Here is a 17,670-nt window from a genome sequence, read left to right on the forward strand (position 1 = left end):
TAAAAGGCACATAAGGGCTATGGACAGACAAATAAAAGCATAAAAATCGATAAAACATAGCTCAAACTGACTCGAAAGCGAGGGAAAAGAGGTGGGTCTTCAGGCGGGACTTAAAAGTTTGAATCCAGAATGAATGGAGACAGAAAATAAATCTAGATTCGGTTTTTAGTGCATTTTACAACTTTAAGGACCTAATGATTATAATAAGGGCTATACAATAGTCCATACTGGGTAGTTTATTTAGTTTAAAAAAAATTATCCGCTGATTTACAGACGTCTCTTTCCCAATGTTAGTCAATGGGAAAAAGTATTTCTGGGCCCAGTGACGTCACGGTCTGATACGGAAATTGTAGTACCGCCGTTTGGACACAACGAATATTTTCATCAAAGTCCGGCGCACTTCCTGGGGGCTTGCAAAAACCGAGAGAAGAAGAAGAAGCGCCCAGCGACTGATACGGAAGTGTAGTACCGCCGTTTGGCCACAACGAATATTTTCCTCAGAGTCTGACCGGCGCACTTCCTGGGGGCTTGCTCTGAACAAGACACACAAATGTCAGCTTGTAGCAGATAGCCCCGGTCAGTTTAATAGTTGGGAACTATCATATATTTATTATAACAAAAGCTAGTTTATAACTAGGCGCTTCAGACACTCGGGAAATGACAATGGTGTTTATCAGGGAGGTGTGTAGTGTCAGCTTCGCTATTTAAAAAGTAGCTAGTTCCCAAGTTAGCTAACAGAAGATGGAAGCTAGTTCTATAGCCTCTCATCCGTACGAACCATACACTAATGTTAGCTAACTTGATGTTATTAAATAACTGACTAGCATCAGGTAATCTTCTACAGTGGTGTCTATCAGCTCGTGTCTCTACGGAAATACTGCAGCGATGGAAGAAGTTGACAAGATTTTGATTCACGCCCTCAAACAAGTTGGCACGTAAGTATCCACAGTATAAAGATTTAATTAATATAGTATACTATGCCAACCTTACCATGAGGTGTTGAAAGGACATGTTGGAATGTTGACAGTACAATGGTAAATGTGGTGATTTGCAACATGCTATGAGGAAACTAAGCTAAGTCAGCCCATCACATGATCAGACCTGAGGCTGTGAGGTTGGACTGTGTCCCACAGGGAGGTGAGTGAGGACACAGACAGCGACAGACACTTCACTAACTATGGCCTCCAGTTTCTTACATATGCTACTCACTGTAGAATAAAAACATCTTGCCAATAATTCAGAATTCCTCAAAACTAAGCTGAGATGTTCTAATAAAGTAAAAACCTTTGATTGATCATTCCAGTTTGTATTAAGCTTGGCAGATTAAGTGAACAAACTCTAAATCAAATGATACAGACTAAATGACATCAAGTCATGTGCTACTGCCATGGGTAGACCAAAGATAAGACCTCTCTTTTATCTTTTTATTTCCATATTAACATTTTGATCATGTGTTTGGCACAGGGAGGTGAGTGAGGAGACAGGCAGCGTCAGACAGTTCAGCAGTGAGCTCATAGTGGAGGCGGTGGTCAGATGTGTCCGGGTGATCGACCCCGGTCTTGGGGGTGCGCTGCCCACCTCCCTGCCCCCCGGCATGTCTGCCCGCTTCAGAGTGGGCATGAGCCTGGCACAGGCCTGTCAGGTGAGACCACTCTGTTATTATTTGGTGGGAATGCTGATACAGCATTCCCACTATATGTTATGCTACGGACAAAAAGTGTATTATTCCGCCGACTTATTTTGGCCCTCTTCTCCTCCCACATTCAACATCGCAGAAACTCCGTTCAAACATCAAAACGTTCAGCTCGGTCGGGAATCGCAGGCTATTACTTTTATCATTCATAACTTTCATAATTCCAGAGATACATCCCATAATTCATCACATTTTTAACCATTGAAGTCAATGGAGACATTCTTCAGACTTCAACAATCTTCATGCGACTTCAACTGCGTTCATTCATACTTTCACTCAGAAACCTCATTCCAACTTTAAAACACATCTTTCTGACATTATTCGTGTAACACAACTTTTAAATCTGATTCTTACTTTTAGAGATATTAAACATTGTTCAGACCTTGTTAAAGAGGTTTTCTTCAGATTTTAACATTAACTAGAGTGCGTGATGTCACAGCTAGAGTGGAGCAAATCTTGAAATTTGCCTTCATATATTTTTTAAAAACTGCCATAATTCCCAAATTTCACAGATATCTGTTATCGTTCTTCCACAAAACGTTCACATGTAAGAGGTTTATCTCTCATTCAGAACAATGCAAACCTTTGATCTCTACAGAGCTCGTTAGCTCAACTATAAACACCTGTGTAATGGAACACGATGATGCCATCACTCCAACTGACAGCAGTCAGTTCTAACTGTTCATTTCATACTCACACTCACACTCTCTCTCTCTCTCTCTCTCTCTCTCTCTCTCTCTCTCTCTCTCTCTCTCTCTCTCTCTCTCTCTCTCTCTCTCTCTCTCTCTCTCACAGACACACAGACACACTCTCTCTCTCTCTCTCTCTCTCTCACAGACACACAGACACACTCACTCTCACTCTCACTCTCTCTCTCTCTCACACTCTCTCTCTCACAAACACACAGACACTCTCTCACACTCTCTCTCTCTCACAAACACACAGACACTCTCTTCGAGGCTGCACATGGGTAGACTTTGCGTCCTTAAAATCCCCATAATGCTTTGCGCATGGACCAATTTCCCCAAATCTGTGGCGGAAGATGTAAGGCGGGGCCTCTCATATGACGCACACCTGCACACTTGCTAGCCTGTTCCACTCTTCGTTTTCCGAATGCCAGGAAGTATTCTTGCCTTGCTTCTGAAGCAAGATGCTCGGCTCGGCTGTGCTACCAAGCCAGCATCCTCGCGATTGAGAAACGGCCACACACACTCTCTCTCTCTCTCTCACACACAATGTTCCAAACGGCCCAAAACTTCACAGGTTTGGTAACAATGCAGCCATCAACGCATCTAAGCGTAGTATGGGGTGTCATCAAATACCGTTGCCATGGTGACAGACCACTCGCCATGAAACACGATGTCGCTGTAAGTCCAATGGACACGGTCCAATCGTCCCCCAATCTTCACTTGTATATCACCGGTCCATGCCTCAACAGCTCTACGCCAAATCTGAAATCTCACCATATGCCGTTTCCATGGAAACCACTCGCCATAAAACACGATGTCCCTTTAACTCCTATGAAAATGTTCAAAAAGTGCTCAAAATTCACGTGTGTGCTAACAGTCCAGCCGTGAAGACATCTACGAGACAGTTTTGAGAGTTCTTCAAATGCCGTTGCCATGGCAACACAATGCTCGCCATGAAACACGGTTTTCTCATAACTTCAGTGAAAATGCTTCAAACGGCCCAAAACTTCACAGGTTTGGTAACAATGCAGCCATCCACACATCTAAGCGTATTATGGGATGTCATCAAATGCCGTTGGCATGGCGACAGATCATTCACCATCAAGTTAGTTCAAAAGTTGCTTTTCCAAGCCTTTTTACTTTCTTTTCTTCTCTCATCACACATTCAAGCCCCCAGTGTTCATGTATCATTTCAATATAAATTCTTCACTTTCTTCTTACACATTACATTTCAGCATAGCAGTTTAGCGTCAGATTTTCAGCATAAAGCATTCCCACTAGCAATTTCTTCAGGAATTGCATTCTCTAGTTTATAACAATTTTCATGTAGATGTTCAGTGCTTACAAATCATTCTCAGCAAGAAGGGTTCAACTCACCTAATGACAGTGAGAGAGCCTGCATCTTAAGACAAGAATGTTTCTATTCTTGACCAAAGAAATCTCTTATGAATAGGGATGGGTACCGAGCCCCGGTATTAAACGGGCCCCGGGGATGAATTATTAAAGACCTTGCTACCGTTACTACACAAACATTATATTGCAGTTTTAGTGTCGCGAACTCCGTTTCTAACATGCAAAAAGACTGCAAAATGCGTTATTTTTTGTATTTTTGATCTCTCCAATCCAGACGAGAGATCTCTCTCTCCCCGGTCTGTGTGCGAGGGGGCGGGGCAGTAAAACTGCAATATAATGTTTGTGTAGCAATAATACACATGACATATTTTTTAGATGTCTCCAGTACCGATAAAAAGACCGATAACGTCTGAGCTTAACGGTACCACGGTCTTTAATAATTCAGCCCCGGGGCCCGTTTAATACCGGGGCTCGGTACCCATCCCTAAATAAGAGTTTAGCATGTAAGGGCGGTAACACGAGCAATTTGTCTAAACATCTTGCAAAAGTGCACCACATTCAGACGGAGGAATGCACCGGGTTTGACTGTCTTTCTAGTAGCTCTGTAGCCCCATCCACCAGTAACGTTTCCACGTCAGGTATATTGTGTATGCTAGTAGCAACACATGGAGCTAACTCAATGATACAAACATGGGTTAATGATTAGAGGTAACTGAGTTATTTATTTTGTTAAAGTTTCAGCTATTCTGTTTACAGTTCTGTCATCACATTATTTAATACGATTTGTTAAAACGTTGTTGTTTCTTTTGATGTGAAATATTATGTATTTAATTTAAAGGGGACCTATCATGCAAAATGCACTTTTGTACGTCTTTTATACATGAATATGTGTCCCCGGTGTTCCAGGGAACTCACCAAGTGTCAGAAAACACAACCCTCTCTATTTTCCTCCATACCCAAATCTCTAAAAAAGGGGCTGCAACGGATCTGATAAAAACTGATCCAGATTTGAACACTGTCCTGATGTCAGGACGGTGGCGCTACGGCTATTGGGCCAACTCCACCAATCAGGAGGAGACAGCCACGGCCATTGCCGCTCGAAAGCGCTGGAGACGCTGTAGTACATATGCCAGGCCTGTAAGTGGCGCTGTAGTTTGCCACAAAAGCAGCGAAGAAGACTTCCCGCCCATAGTTACCATGGTTACCCTTCTGTTTATTCTCCGCTGTGGCTTTTTTTCTCCCTCCCCGAGGCAAGCGTTTGCTCCCGCTGCAATGCAATCCCTCCCCGTCGAGGCAAGCACTGTAATTCTCTCCGGTTAGTCCACCAGCAGATGACAAACACCCACCTCTCCACCTCTTCCAAGGAACGAGGGGACCGTGTGGCAGAGTTTCAGTTTCAGTTTGTTTCGCCGGTCAAGATGTCCGTTAAAGTTTAAATCTTCCGGACAAAATTAGAAAAGTGCCGGTCAAAGGTCTTCTTTGTTATTTATTGAGCTTTAAAACAAATGAATAACGACTCTATATAATAAAACACGGAGGACGGAGATCTCTTTTTCTCCCCCTCTTCTGACAGCCCAGCAGCTGATCAGAGCACGTCTCACCTCTCCTGCAGGGGGGTGTGGTCAGCAGAATCAGCCCCGTAGACAGCAAACAGCACATAGAGCGAAATGAGGCATGGCTAAAATGCATGATCTGTTTGGTATTTTGAAAACAGAAACGTATAAATATACCTTATATAGGTATGGCCCTACAATATATCATTTAAATATAGCATGATAGGTCCACTTTAAATATAGCATGATAGGTCCACTTTAAATAAAAAGCAATGTTATTTTCATTTTTCATTTAATCGTTTATTTGAATAGGGACAATGCACATTAATGAACACTTTAGACAAATAATGCTTGAAGTGTAAATATGCTGGATTTTAGCTTTGAGCTAATTTCCATCCGTAGTCCCTCACATACAACATATAGTTAGTTTACCTCATTTTCTCTCCAAAAGAACCAATAAAAGTACCGTTAAAAGACCGGACCGATAAGCGGTATCGATAAAAGTAGTAGTACCGTTAAAACCTTAACGATACCCATCCCTACTTATGAACTATCTCAAATTCCACATACTAAGTTCTTCAGGGGCTTACAGTCACATATCATGGTCTCTGTCGTTAAATGGAATTTGCTCAGTTATAAATGACCACTGACACCAGCATCTACAGAGGCTGACCATGAAATGTAAAACTATTTTTGAAAGCCCTGAAAAAAGCTTGTATGTGGACATTGAAGTCAGATTGTCTTTGTTAAATCCATCAATACCATCTCGAAATAGTGTTTAGAAAAACCCAACAGTGTGTTATTCATGTGTCAGTTTGAGTACAGTAACATGTCAAACTGTTGCTTTCCAGGACATTGGTTACAAAGGAGAGATCGGCTACCAGACGTTTCTGTACAGCAATGAGCCGGAGATCCGCTCCCTGCTCATGTTCCTGGTGGAGAAGCTGCCCAGAGAGAGTGCAGAGGCCTCAGACCAGCCCCAAGGTACACCCCCCTCTACTCACACAGAAAAGAAGAAATGTTCAACATGTATTGTTCCATTGTTACCTTTTGTGTATGCATATACTACCTGATTCCTGGTTTGCAGCTATGATGTAATATAATACTCAGTGTTACACCTTATTGATGAGTCATCCGCAGCTGTCCTCTCTTCCTGCAGGTAAATCTGCGGTCCTGCAGAGAGCCATCGCTGCTGCAATCAGAGCTCAGCTCTCTGTGCCCTGGCTGCCTCCAAACTGCAGACTGCCTCTGCACAGTCAGACACAAGTAAAGTCTTCATGTTGCATTCTGATCTCCAGAAAAGCTTTAATACTTGGGGATGTGCAGCTAGCGAGTGCCAGCATACATCTGACCAGGGCCAGAGATGATTCCATTGTTTAATGAAATGTATCTGAGGTATTTGACATAAAGGAAAACTAATGGGCTTGATAACTTAAATCCTTTGTAACCTTCAAAACTAACCTATTAAGACCAGATTAAACATATGTGTGTTTTTATTTTAAATATACAGGTGCAAAACATACTTTGCATATTTATAGTACAACATAACATACAAAGGAAAGCTGTGATGGTTATATAATAAAGCTGGATTTGGATTGACCTCTTATCAGCAGATAATCATCAGGAAACAATTCCATTTTGGTCGGGACATTCTAGAGACGATTCAATGATTGTGTCTTGATTTGAACTTTCAGACTGAAACTTGTTATTTATAATTTGTTACCTGCCAAGAGACTCTGTCGTATTCTGATGTTTTTTCTTCCTGTTTAGAGTCCAGGAGCATTGCACAGCTTTCATGTCCAGCCTCTGAGTTTAGCACACTGTTCTCCTGGGAAGAAGCCGCTGAAAGGTAGGCCTCCTGCTGCACACTTTACAACACGCTGCAAGGTTTCACTTCATCTGGTTTCCTGTTTCATCAGTCCCTCAGAGTTCTGTTGTCATTGAGGTTGTCTCAGATTTCAATATTTACAGCAACTTCTGTAATTAATAATTATCCAAATGTGCCTGTTTTTGATCAAATTGTTAAGAACGTCTACAATTATAACATGAAGTAAATATATTATTTTCAGTTGGTAGAAAATAATAAAGCTGAATGAAGCTTAAACTTAATGGGAGATGAAACATGTCTGTTTTTGTGGAATCTATGCAAGGAGAGGGTCAAATAGCCATGACCCCCCAGATTTCTGCTGAAATCACTGTGTTTAGAAAGTAAGGAAGACATAATAAGTGTGTGTTCTGTCTCTTTAATTTCAGAGGTGAAGGACTACCATCGAGACATTCTTCCTCCTGTGACTGCACAGCCTTCCCATCATGCCTCAGTGGTGGCGTCCATATTGGAGCAGCACACAGCAGAGCTCAGCGCTGCTCAGGAGTGGGACAGCGAGTGGAACAGTCAGGGCCTCCTGTCCCGCCTCAAACCACAGGCAAACCCTCACACTGAGTCACATTAACATTACAGGCTGTTACACTGTGTGTGCTTTTGATCCTCTGAACATACGTCCACGTAAATGTGTTTTTATCAAGTGATAGACAGCCCATCATGCAATTGCCTGGCAACAGCAAGACTGGTGTAAGAAGAAATGGTGTAAATTCCCCCCAAAAAGCCAGTAGAATAACTGCCTTGTTTAAAAAGAATTTGTTTATATCTTTATATCTTATCTGCATATTAATGACAACTAAACATGGCCTCATTTTCATATAACTCACACATTTGAATGATATAAGGACTTTAAGTTACACATTACTAATGGAGGACTTTGAGTGGCCTCTTTGAGTGACAGATCGCTAGCCGCTAGCTGTCTGCTCTGCTGTGTGACCCAGGCCCTCCTCTTCACTACCCACAACGCCCATTATGAGATTAGCAGAGAGTTATAGGGTGTCATCAATGCTAAATTGGCGATTGTCAGAGGAATTCACTTGACATCGGCACTAGGGCTGCTCGATTATGGCAAAAATCATAATCTCGATTATTTGGGTCAATAATTGATATCACGATTATTAAAAACGATTATCCATTTACTTTGAAAACATCAATTTATTGGAGAAAAAAAATGTTAACAGTATGTTTTTAACAGTTGATTACCCTGAACTTTAAGTATAATTCAACTGAAAAAACAATAATAAAAAAAAAATTATAAAGAAAAAGTAATAATAATAATAAAAGAATAATCGTTTTATTTCGATTACGTTGTTTTCGTAATCGTTGCAAGCCATAATCGTAATTGCGATTAAAATACGATTAATTGAGCAGCCCTAATCGGCACTCTATTGGCTGATGGATGACACCACGGAGACTACCTCCATATTTGGTACAGTCCGGGGTCTAGTGAATAGTTAAATGAGCCTTTGTGAGTATAGAAGTTGTTTTCTGTAGAAAAGGCTAATCTGCCCATACATATATCCACACATTTGCAGTGCTTGCCACATGTTGGATCCTGTATAATGCTGATAGTGCTGTTTCTTAACAACCATACCGTGTTAACTGTGTGTTGAACAGGAGTATCGCTCCAGGAAACTGACCCGGCTGCGTAAACGCATCGAGGAGCAGCTCCGCTCGGCTGCACTGCCCTCTCCTGAAAGTGCCTCGGGGGGTCCTCGGCCCACCGGCGACCTGTCTGAGCTCCTGCAGGCCTTCAGAGGCTCCGCCCCCTCTGACCACACCCTGACCAAGGGCAGCCACTTCACACACACACAGAAGTTCACCTTCACAAAGGTGAGGACCAGGCACAAGCAAATAACAAAATCCTGTGTGTGTGTGTGTGTGTGTGTGTGTGTGTGTGTGTGTGTGGTGTGTGTGTGTGTGTGTGTGTGTGTGTGTGTGTGTGTGTGTGTGTGTGTGTGTGTGTGTGTGTTGTGTGTGTGTGTGTGTGTGTGTGTGTGTGTGTGTGTGTGTGTGTGTGTGTGTGTGTGTGTGTGTGTGTGTGTGTGTGTGTGTGTGTGTGTGTGTGTGTGTGTGTGTGTCACTGGTTGTTCCCTAACGTGTGTGTGTCACTGGTTGTTCCCTAACGTGTGTGTGTGTCACTGGTTGTTCCCTAACGTGTGTGTGTGTCACTGGTTGTTCCCTAACGTGTGTGTGTGTCACTGGTTGTTCCCTAACGTGTGTGTGTGCGTCACTGGTTGTTCCCTAACGTGTGTGTGTGCGTCACTGGTTGTTCCCTAACGTGTGTGTGTGCGTCACTGGTTGTTCCCTAACGTGTGTGTGTGTATAGACAGAACCCAGCACCTCCATCCCCTTCGTCCATCAGTCAGACAGTGACGTCCAGCTCCGGCAGCAGGAGGAGCAGCTCTCGCTCCAGGAGCAGCAGCTCTGCAGCGAGGTGGACCAGCTCACTGCAGACATGAAGCACATGACCGTCACTCATGCACAGGTAACACACACACACTGAAGAACTGAAGATGTAGCCTAGACATATCAAGTTGATGTAAGTTAACTTGGATTTGGTTCTTTCTTGGAACTGAGTTTCAGTTAATATAGGCTTCCATAACAGCAGTCACAATATACACAATGAAGAGTTCATATTTCACTTCAAAGGCGTTATCATCATATGCACAGCTACAGTGTACAATGCAATGAAAATCTCAAGTCCCAGGCTCCTCCAACAGATCATAAATATATATAAGACATTAAACAATAAACAAAAAAACAATCAAAATAGTGCAAGAAGAAACAGAGTATAAATAAAATAGTGCAAGAGAATGTTGCAAGACAAGTAAAATAGGATGTAAAATGAAATACCTGTGTAATGTTTTTGGTGCAGGTGTTGGACGAGTTGAAGCAACGAGAGTTGGGGAACTCTGAAAAAGAGGAGAAGATGCAGGTGAAGAAGAAAACAATCGACCTGTTGCCAGACTCAGACGACAACTTGCAGAAGCTGAAGGTAGGATAGCTGGGTAAAATCTGACCTGTGGTCAGGGCCCGCGCGGCTCTCAGACTGAGACGCTGTGTTTGTTCCTCCAGGCTCTGGTGGAGGCCAGTGCCAAGCGGGTGGTGCACCTGGCCTCTCAGTGGGAGAAACACCGCGCTCCACTCATCGACGAGCACCGCAGGCTCAAAGAAATCTGCAGCAGACAAGATGTAAGTGGGGCCCATAATGTGCCACTTCATCTGTTCCAGAACATTCATCTGTTTCAGATTCTGATTTCCTGTCTTTATGCTCTTCAGCTGGAGTCATCCCAAAAGCTGTCTGAAATCAAATCTGTGCACGATAAAATCCGTGTGTCTACAGAGGAGGCCAAGAAGAAAGAAGAGACCTACAAACAGCTGGTAATGGATTTAACTTGCTTTTCTTTACTTGTACCTGATATGTATTAGTATAAATGGTCAACTCACAAGTTACGATTGCAAGTGTCGTGTTGACACAGGTTTGTGTAAAAGTATTGTTTTTGTTGAATGCGCTAAATGTTTGTTTGTCCGTATGTGTGGTTTTTTCCCCCCGTAGGTAACAGAGTTAGAAAATCTTCCTCAGGACGCGTCCCGGTCAGCGTACACTCAGAGGATTCTAGAGATCGTCAGCAACATCAAGAAACAGAAGGAGGAAATCACAAAGGTACTTTCAAAAGCAAATCACAAGTCAGAACTGGAAATAATGAATACATAAAGCAAGCCAAACCGCTACGGCCCTGCTGCTTTTGCACACAAATTGCTGTTACCATTCACATGTGTGGAGGCAACTCATGTACTTTAACTTTCAATGGAGAACATTTCAATATGTCTTTGTATCAGCTGTAGCATCCCCTCACTAACACTGTGTGTCGTTGTCGCCCCCCCGCCCTGCAGATTTTGTCTGACACTAAGGATCTCCAGAAAGAGATCAACAGCCTGACAGGGAAACTGGACAGAACCTTCGCCGTGACTGACGAGCTGGTCTTTAAGGTAGCAGTCTTTTTTTATCAGTACTCCTGAATAGTAAATAGTATTTTTACAATTTATAATAATATAATAAACTTTATTTGTATAGCACCTTTCATGCACAAAGCAGCCCAAAGTGCTTTACAGAAAACATAACAACAATATTAAAATAATATTAAAATGAATACAGTACACAGCAGGGCGATAGAATTCTTATATATATATATATATATATATATATATACATATATATATATATACATATACATATATATATATACATATACATATATATATGGCTGCTATCTCGGGCCAATTTATTTACAATCTATAGTTTTGCTTCATCATATGGGGTTAAGGCGTTATTAGTTAACTTAATTAAAAAAGAGAATTCTTGAAATGGTTGTTTTCAATATATACTGTATGTTAGTACGAAATCATTTTCCATGTATTAATTCATTTTTTCATCTAAAGGACGCCAAAAAAGATGAATCCGTCCGCAAATCCTACAAGTACCTGGCTGCCCTGCATGAAGTACGTCCTCACGTTATCTGGTTTGCTCTCTTCCGTTGCTCTCATCAGCGAAGGTGTAACATGTCATCTGTCCATGTTTCTACAGAACTGTAATCAGTTGATCCAGACCATCGAGTACACCGGGACAATCCTGAGGGAGATTCGAGATCTCGAGGAGCAGGTAGGAACTACACTGCATCACATCACTGCTGAGTCACATGACATGTTCCATCTGTGGCCATCACAGACTGGAGCCTAATCCTAGCTTAGCATAGAGACGGAAGCAGTTCTCTATCAAAAGGTGCAGGTGGCATCAGATATTTAATTTATTTCTCCCTCTTTAATTGTTTTGCTTTTCATTTGGTTGTTACAGTAGAAACACCAAAATAAGTACAACATACTGACCTGAAAGTATGTCAGTCTTCAGACACAGCTGTTAACAGTGTCTCTGTGATGGCTTTAAAGCAGGACATTTTCCGCCTGCCTCTTGGTTTCTGCTAATAGAACGTAGACACGTTGTTTTTGTTGTCCTTTTGTTGTACACAATTCCTGTTACAGGATACTTAACTATAGGACACGTCGTTCTACTCTACACATACACCGTGCCAATACCTTCCCATCTTCTGAAACTCCCAGAACACACTCTTTCATCACAACAAGAATCTGACTTTATTTTTCCAGCAAAATAGTTTATACATCCTGACGCTGTATGTAGAGATTCACCACAATGTAAAAACCCAACGCTGAAATCCTTCTACCAACATATTCCACTCACTCTGTGTAAACTGATTGGACTTATTTCTGAAAAATGATTTGATTGACAGTGCTAAAGAAAAACATTCGGTCTCCAAATCATAATTTTTGCAATCAATAACTTTAGTCATTGGTCATTGATTAGTCCTTCTAACATTGACCTTTCTTAAGCGGACTAAATCATGTTTTTGGATCAGGGAGCTTATCTCAGGGGATCCTTAAGTATCTATGGACAGGACACATGAATGCAATTAACATGTATTTGTCAAAATGTCCAAGTACTTAAAAAATGCAGTTTATGTCCAGAATGATGAATTGAACCTTTGTGCACAGATTGAGACTGAAAACGGCAGTAAAACTGTGGCCAACCTCGAGAGGATTCTGAGCGACTACAAGGCCATTCGACAGGAGAACTCTGCTCTTGCTGCCAAAGTCCGAGAAGGCTGAAGGATCTCTGTCTACCTGCTGGGGGGGACGGGACGGGACGGGGGGGACAGGACAGGATGGGACTCAAACAGAACTCCAGTTTCCACACAGCTGAGTCTGCGGCTCACCTCTTGTGGCGAGAGCAGCTTCTCCTCAGAGACAAGCTGATGATTGAACCACGGAACCAACCCGGCATTTTAAAGTGTGCGGGTGGATGAAGAGGACAATTAGTGTTTAATTTTAAACTGATTCTACGGCTGGACGTGCACTGGGCTGATGCAACAATACAGTGACAGCAGAGGGCGCTGTCAGACCGTTCTGTGCCAATGTTAAGTCATTCATATTGATGTATGAAATGTTATCACAACATATCTTGATCAAATCAAACCTGAGACTGGGACATTTTAATACAGGAAATATTCCAGCATTTTCCGACATGAGCAGTTCCTTCATTGACGGGATGGTATTTGAGCTGAAGAAAGTGAATGAAAGTGAATGTATTCCAATGATGATGTGTTCCAGCCCCATCCGCAAAGTATTGTTGTATATATGGTACCAGCTTGAATAAAGATGCCTTACACACTTGAAGAGCAGCTCCTGTAATCCTTAAGAAGACCAGTGGTGGAAAGTAACTAAGTACATTTACTCAAGTATTGTACTTGAGTATTTTTTTTACATTTGTACTTTTACTTGATTATTTCCATTTAATGCTACTTTATACTTCTATTCGAATACATTTTAGAGGCAAATCATACTTTTTACTACGCTTCATTTATTTTAACACGGTTACTAATTCCTTTGTACACATAATAACACATATACTGATATGGTATAATGCAGTACTTCACTCTACACAGTATTTCTAGTATCTAAATTTGGTCCAAACTGACTGTTACAATACCAAAAGGCTATTGCGTGTATAAAAACAGGATAATATAATTACCATAATAAAATAGAGTACTTTTACTTACAGTATACTACCTAATGTACATTTACCTGATAATATTTCTCTACTTTGTACTATTCTGGAAAGGGCCATTGTGCAGAATGAGTACTTTTACTTCTGCTGTAGTATCTTAAGACCATAATATCTACACTTCCTGCCTACTATCTAATATCCACTGTTATTGTGCTACTGTATTTTTTGATGTGCTTATAAATTATCAGCCCATACCATTTTCACTAATTTTGACAAATATTTGTGACGTCTCAAAGATATATCGCCCTGCTGTGGACGTTAGAACAGAGTGACTGTGAGACTGAGGAGGGGCTGATGCTATGCCACTCGTGTTTTGTCACACGCTCATTCTGTTGGAGGGATAGACAGTGCTTGGAATTAGAAACAGAAGCAAAACTTTGTCTGCTAAAGCTAGAAAGCTAATCATTGTCATGCCGCAGCGGCAGGCCTACAGGTGCTGGCCCGGCCCCCAGGAGCAGTTGAGGTTAAGTGTTCTGCTGAAACAGAAACGGTAAAGGGGGACCTGACCACCAACTCATAAGTTGCTGCTGTGTGTCGTAAAACCACTTCATGTCCCACTGACATATCATTGGTACACTGTTTTTAGTTTTATGTACCTCCGGTTATCCTGGCAGAGCTGGGAGAAGTACTCAGTTCTTGCACTTTAGTAAAAGTAGAAGTACTCGCATCTTGTACCTGAGTAAAAGTAGAAGTACCAGAGTGTAGGAATACTCTGTTACAAGGAAAGGTCCTGCATTCAAAATGTTCCTCAAGTAAAAATAGAAAAGTATTATCATCAAAATATAGTTAAAGTAGCGACAGTAAAAGTAGTCGTTGTGCAGATTGATCCATTTCAGAATAATATATATGATATGTTTTATAATGATTGATCATGAAAGTGTTCTCAAAGCTGGTAAAGGTGCAGCTAGTTTGAATGACTTTGTATACTGCAGGGTAGCTTGTGGATTTACTCCAGGTGGAACTAAAGTCTGATTTAACACTTGATTATATTTCACATCATTCATCCACATCTGTAAAGTAACTAAAGGTATTAAATACATGTGGTGGAGTAGAAGTACACCATTCATCTCTGAATTGTAGTGGAGTAGAAGAACAAAGTAGCAAAACATTTATATAATCAAGTAAAGTAAAAGTACCTCAAAATTGTACTTAAGTACAGTACTTGAGTAAATCTACTTAGTTACTTTACATATTCTTTTGTTAGATGCCTGAAATAAGTGACATTAAAATAGTTATAGGCAAAGTATTTGCACTAATATTTGCAAAACGACTGAAAAATGGGCTACACATAATAATGAAAACGACTTGGATTCATTTAGGGGAGACTTTTGGGTATGGGTAGTGTCAGAGTAGTTTTTTATTTATTTGATTATAGTTACCTTAGCCGTGATGATAGTTCATTTATTTTTGTATTTCTACATGGCTTTTCATAGAGTCCAACATGCCTTTGTTTCGCTTTCGGCAATGTTTTTTAAAGCAATGCCAACCTTAGATATTGGATGCAGCAGCTCAGTTAACAGACTTCCAGGAGGAGGGTGGGGGTCACGCTGTGCATGGCCCAGGAAAGGACACTCAAAGTAGGCTGTCAGGACTGTTTCAATCACCCTCTTTTCTGGAAGTCCTGACTTTGGCAAAAACTGACTGGGCTTTGAAACCTGAATGTTGGTTGCTGGGGCCCCTGGAAAATGCCCTGTAAGTGTCAGCCTCCCAGGCTAAAGCCCCCTGAACATACGACCCCATACAGACGCTGCAGTAAAGTTATTTGGAGTACATCACATGGCAGTGTTCACACCTTGCTATTTTCTGCAGGAATAGCAACTTCTGGCAGCAAGGACAGCTACAACTTAAGAAGAAGCCTTGCCAAACTCGATAGGCAGCAGGAGGAGATTACATAGAGCACCGTTCTGTCATCACAACTCTCCCCACTGGATGCCCTCTTACTCCTGCCAGTCGACTGTGGCCCTGCAGACACAGTCTCCCTGCCTCCATCTAGTGGGCAAAACAATGCCTGGCTGTCTGTTCAATAGTGGGCCTGATACTGTGTTGGATACTGACAAAATATGAACATACAAATAAAGAGTGCATGAACACTGCTACTTTTGCTTTTGTTTGTTTAAATACTTCTATTCTTAGTAGAAACTTATAAACTTAGTAAACTCCACAAAACAAAAAGACAGCCCATGTGTGAGTACTCATATTTACCCTTGGTTATAACACTTAACCATTCCTCCTTCATCTATAGTGCTATGAGTATCAGTCCCTAACAAACATCAAGATGTTCTCTTTCATCTCTCCAATGGCATGATGGACATCAGTTTTTCAAACCATTATGAGATTTCAGGGGGATATTTATACCAACATTTCTGTGATATTGTGAGGTGTGCAGAATACAAGGTAACTCCAAGAATGTTATTATAGTTTTATTCCACTATTGGAAATTATTATTTTATTATAACAAAACTTTAAGCAGTTTTTTTTGTAGCCCATGATGGAAAGGAGCACGGGAAAAAGAGTCTTATTTCACACCTTACTAAAATCACAGCTGCTTTCAACCAATACTTAAAGTGGACCTATCATGCTATATTTGAATAATATAGTGTAGGACCATACCTATATAAGGCATATTTATACTTTTTTTTTTTCAAAATACCAAACAGATCATGCATTTTAGCCATGCCTCATTTTGCTCAATTTGACCATTTCTAGCTCTGGGCAGATTCAGTGAGAACAGCACCATCTACTGGCCTGGCATATGTACTACAGCGTCTCCAGCGCTTTCGAACGGCAATGGCCGTGGCTGTCTCCTCCTGATTGGTGGAGTTGGCCCAATAGCCGTAGCGCCACTGTCCTGACGTCAGGACAGTATTCAAATCTGGATCAGTTTTTATCAGATCCGTTGCAGCCCCTTTTTTAGAGATTTGGGTATGGAGGAAAATAGAGAGGGTTGTGTTTTCTGACACTTGGTGAGTTCCCTGGAACACCGGGGACACATATTCATGTATAAAAGACGTACAAAAGTGCATTTTGCATGATAGGTCCCCTTTAAAGTAATATGAAACCAAAAACACAATCAAAAGTCAACACAGAAATCTACCATCAGAGAAACAGGTTACCGGACATCTTCATACTGTCTCATTATTTTCTTTATACATTTTCTTAAACCTAAAGATGTTCCTACAGCTCCACAGTTTAACCACAGAGATACTCATCTGCTTTAAAGTAGTCCGTGCAAACTGATGCTTAAACCTACATTTCTTTATATGTTGCTCATCCTCTAAATTTAAAACAAATAATTTGTGTGTATTTTCTGGTAGTATTCGTTGTTTTGCTTTATGCACAACTAATGAAGTCTGTAATTGCATTACATCTTTACGTTTTAACAGCCTTGACTCAATAAACAGTGTGTGTGTGTGTTCTCGGGATGTGCATTATGCAATATTCTCACTGCTTTTTTCTGTCGTGTAAATAAAAGTTTTAGGTTAGTCATATGTGTTGCCCCACACTTCAACACAGTAATGTAAATATGGCAAAATTAACTGTAGTCAAGCACATATTTCGCTTTGTTCAACACATAAATATGTGCCTATGTCTGCTTTCATAATTTGATTCTAATCCGAGAACAACGTAATATGGATTTAGAGGGATATATATATCCTAAACACGTTCTTAGTCGCATTGAACCGACGCCCAAAAATATAACATTTTAGGGTTCGACCATGAGAGGACTGTGCCACGGCTATTTTTACATTTCAAGCAGCACAAGGGATCATATTTACATCCAATAGCTGGGGTTATATGTCTGTGAATAATCTTGTATTGGGTCTCATGAGATTTGTTTTGAACATGTAATCTTCTTTGGATTC

At 41.2% G+C, this 17,670-nt stretch overlaps 1 protein-coding gene across 1 annotated transcript; it reads left to right on the forward strand.

Moving 5' to 3' along the window:
• Nucleotides 1–491: 491 nt before the first annotated feature.
• ccdc22 (coiled-coil domain containing 22) lies at nucleotides 492–13,416 on the forward strand. Its single transcript, XM_034142735.1, has 16 exons — nucleotides 492–935; nucleotides 1,465–1,642; nucleotides 6,140–6,272; nucleotides 6,448–6,554; nucleotides 7,059–7,137; nucleotides 7,542–7,711; nucleotides 8,785–9,000; nucleotides 9,497–9,655; nucleotides 10,046–10,165; nucleotides 10,246–10,362; nucleotides 10,450–10,551; nucleotides 10,727–10,834; nucleotides 11,065–11,160; nucleotides 11,611–11,670; nucleotides 11,756–11,830; nucleotides 12,736–13,416. Exons 1-16 carry the CDS (start codon nucleotides 886–888, stop codon nucleotides 12,847–12,849), a joined length of 1,884 nt encoding a protein of 627 aa, XP_033998626.1. The 5' UTR covers nucleotides 492–885; the 3' UTR covers nucleotides 12,850–13,416.
• The last annotated feature ends 4,254 nt before the right edge of the window (nucleotides 13,417–17,670 follow it).

This window comes from Trematomus bernacchii, unplaced genomic scaffold, assembly GCF_902827165.1.
Source record: "Trematomus bernacchii unplaced genomic scaffold, fTreBer1.1, whole genome shotgun sequence".
NCBI lineage: Eukaryota > Metazoa > Chordata > Actinopteri > Perciformes > Nototheniidae > Trematomus > Trematomus bernacchii.

Coding starts and splice junctions, on each gene's coding strand:
- ccdc22 (XM_034142735.1), top strand. CDS start 886: ATGGAAGAAGTTGACAAGATTTTGATTCACGCCCTCAAACAAGTTGGC. Junction 9,656..10,045: donor TGACCGTCACTCATGCACAG/GTAACACACACA, acceptor TTTTTGGTGCAG/GTGTTGGACGAGTTGAAGCA. Junction 11,671..11,755: donor ACCTGGCTGCCCTGCATGAA/GTACGTCCTCAC, acceptor ATGTTTCTACAG/AACTGTAATCAGTTGATCCA.